This window comes from Aphanomyces astaci (genome assembly GCF_000520075.1).
Source record: "Aphanomyces astaci strain APO3 unplaced genomic scaffold supercont1.11, whole genome shotgun sequence".
NCBI classification, from domain to species: Eukaryota; Oomycota; class Saprolegniomycetes; order Saprolegniales; family Verrucalvaceae; genus Aphanomyces; species Aphanomyces astaci.
The window spans coordinates 1197044-1199145 of NW_009798274.1; the positions used below are offsets into that span (position 1 = coordinate 1197044).

Consider the following 2102-nt stretch of genomic DNA (forward strand, 5'->3'; position numbering starts at 1 on the left):
TTACATGTGTACAATAGGTTCGAGAATGCGCTAAAGCAGGTGCATCTGGCCTAGACGACGACAACAAGAGCGAATTGTTTACCCAAGACATGCTGCACTATGGCCTACAGCATTTGATGGCTCAAACCGACGACGACGAGCTGACGCCTCTGACTGCCGACCACGTGGCAGCTCTGTTGAATCGCCAGAGTTCGCCACCACCTGCAACCAAGCAGGCTCCGCTTGTGGAAGTGAAGGACGAAACAACCAATATGTACGTGTTTGAAGGGCACGACTACTCTGTCGCAACTGCCACCGCCGATGTCGCATGCCTCAAGAAGCTACAGCTACAAGCTGCCACGTCATCTCGACGGCCCCGTACGAAGCTAGCCACGTATGACTATGACGACGACGACGACGACAAGGACGAGACGGAGCAGCCAGTCAATTTGGACACGATCGAAGCTTTGAAACGACAAAAACTGGCGAGGAAGCTAGCGCTGTGGGCCAAGAACCACTACACGTCGTACGCGATTGATACTATCAACAGTGAAACTCCACGAAGTGATGATGTTCAAGACACTGAACAAGGTAATTATTTATATTATTATTGTACAAACCTTATTAGTGATGATGATAATATAATCCGATGGAATGTATTCGTATACTGTACTATATATTAAAGGTAATTATTACTATTATTATTATATGGACCTTATTAGTGATGATGACAATATAATCCGATATAAGACGACTATGTATTGTATTGTATTCTCATCTTGATATATTACTTTCAATTCCAAGGAGGCCATGGTATCACGTACAAGGCTGGGAACGCGGCGGCGGTGACGTCATCGGACGGCCGGCCAGCAATCATCGTGCATTGCGTCGACACGAGCGGCGCGTGGACGTCGCGGGGTTTCTTTGGCGCGCTCTCCCGTCGATCATTGTCGGTGGAAGAGGCATATGGATGCATGCGACCCAACCAGGATTTGAAACTCGGCCAGGCGCACTGCATCCCCATCGACTCGAACACGTTCGTGTGCTTGTTGGTGGTGCAGAGCTACCTCCACCAGCGCCAAAAGCGCACGCACAAGACCCTCTCGCTGCGTCTGAACGCGCTGCAAGTGGCGCTCAAGGTGGTGGCGGCTCACGCGCGGCGGCTCAATGCGACCATCCACATGCCAAGACTGGGCGCGGGCACCCCCGGGTTCAACTGGTACGCCGTCGAGCGGTTGATAAGAAAACACTTGACGGACGGAGCGACTGTCTATTACTTTACACCATCGGCCAAGCGGCACAAGACGACAACAACCGCTCATGACAATCCACATACGAGTAGTACTACTAGTACATAGTTAGTAGTTGATACAACTCGACTAATAAATTCAAGCAAGCCTACGAGTAATAAAATATGCCACCAAATGACGTCGACTTGATGCATTGATCCGTTTGGTATATATATTTTCTAATACGAGGTGCAGTCCGAGGGGGGATGTTGATAGAGGGGGGTGGTCGTGATAATCATTCGGGTGTTGCTGGTTGCAGTACAGTACTTCGGTGGTAGACGATACAGATGGCTGGTGGTGTGATAGTAGCGCCCTGATCAAAACGACGCCACCACGATTCAACACGAGAAGGTAACGTCAGTCGAATCTATTACTAGGATATATCAATTGGCTCTTTCTAAAACTGCCAACGACTTGGCTATATATATAATATGAAATATTTATATATATATATAATTCCTACATTTACATGTGTACAATAGGTTCGAGAATGCGCTAAAGCAGGTGCATCTGGCCTAGACGACGACAACAAGAGCGAATTGTTTACCCAAGACATGCTGCACTATGGCCTACAGCATTTGATGGCTCAAACCGACGACGACGAGCTGACGCCTCTGACTGCCGACCACGTGGCAGCTCTGTTGAATCGCCAGAGTTCGCCACCACCTGCAACCAAGCAGGCTCCGCTTGTGGAAGTGAAGGACGAAACAACCAATATGTACGTGTTTGAAGGGCACGACTACTCTGTCGCAACTGCCACCGCCGATGTCGCATGCCTCAAGAAGCTACAGCTACAAGCTGCCACGTCATCTCGACGGCCCCGTACGAAGCTAG

At 49.4% G+C, this 2102-nt stretch overlaps 1 protein-coding gene across 1 annotated transcript in view; it reads left to right on the plus strand.

Annotated features, from left to right (window-relative positions):
• H257_06057 (hypothetical protein) overlaps positions 1-2102 on the plus strand; it is a gene marked incomplete at both ends in the record, with an annotated part of 5340 nt that overhangs the window by 3079 nt on the left and 159 nt on the right. Inside the window, 3 exons of the mRNA XM_009831145.1 lie at positions 18-570; positions 784-1247; positions 1751-2090. Of these exons, the coding sequence (XP_009829447.1) occupies positions 18-570; positions 784-1247; positions 1751-2090 (1357 nt within the window). The remainder of the gene's footprint in view (positions 1-17; positions 571-783; positions 1248-1750; positions 2091-2102) is intronic.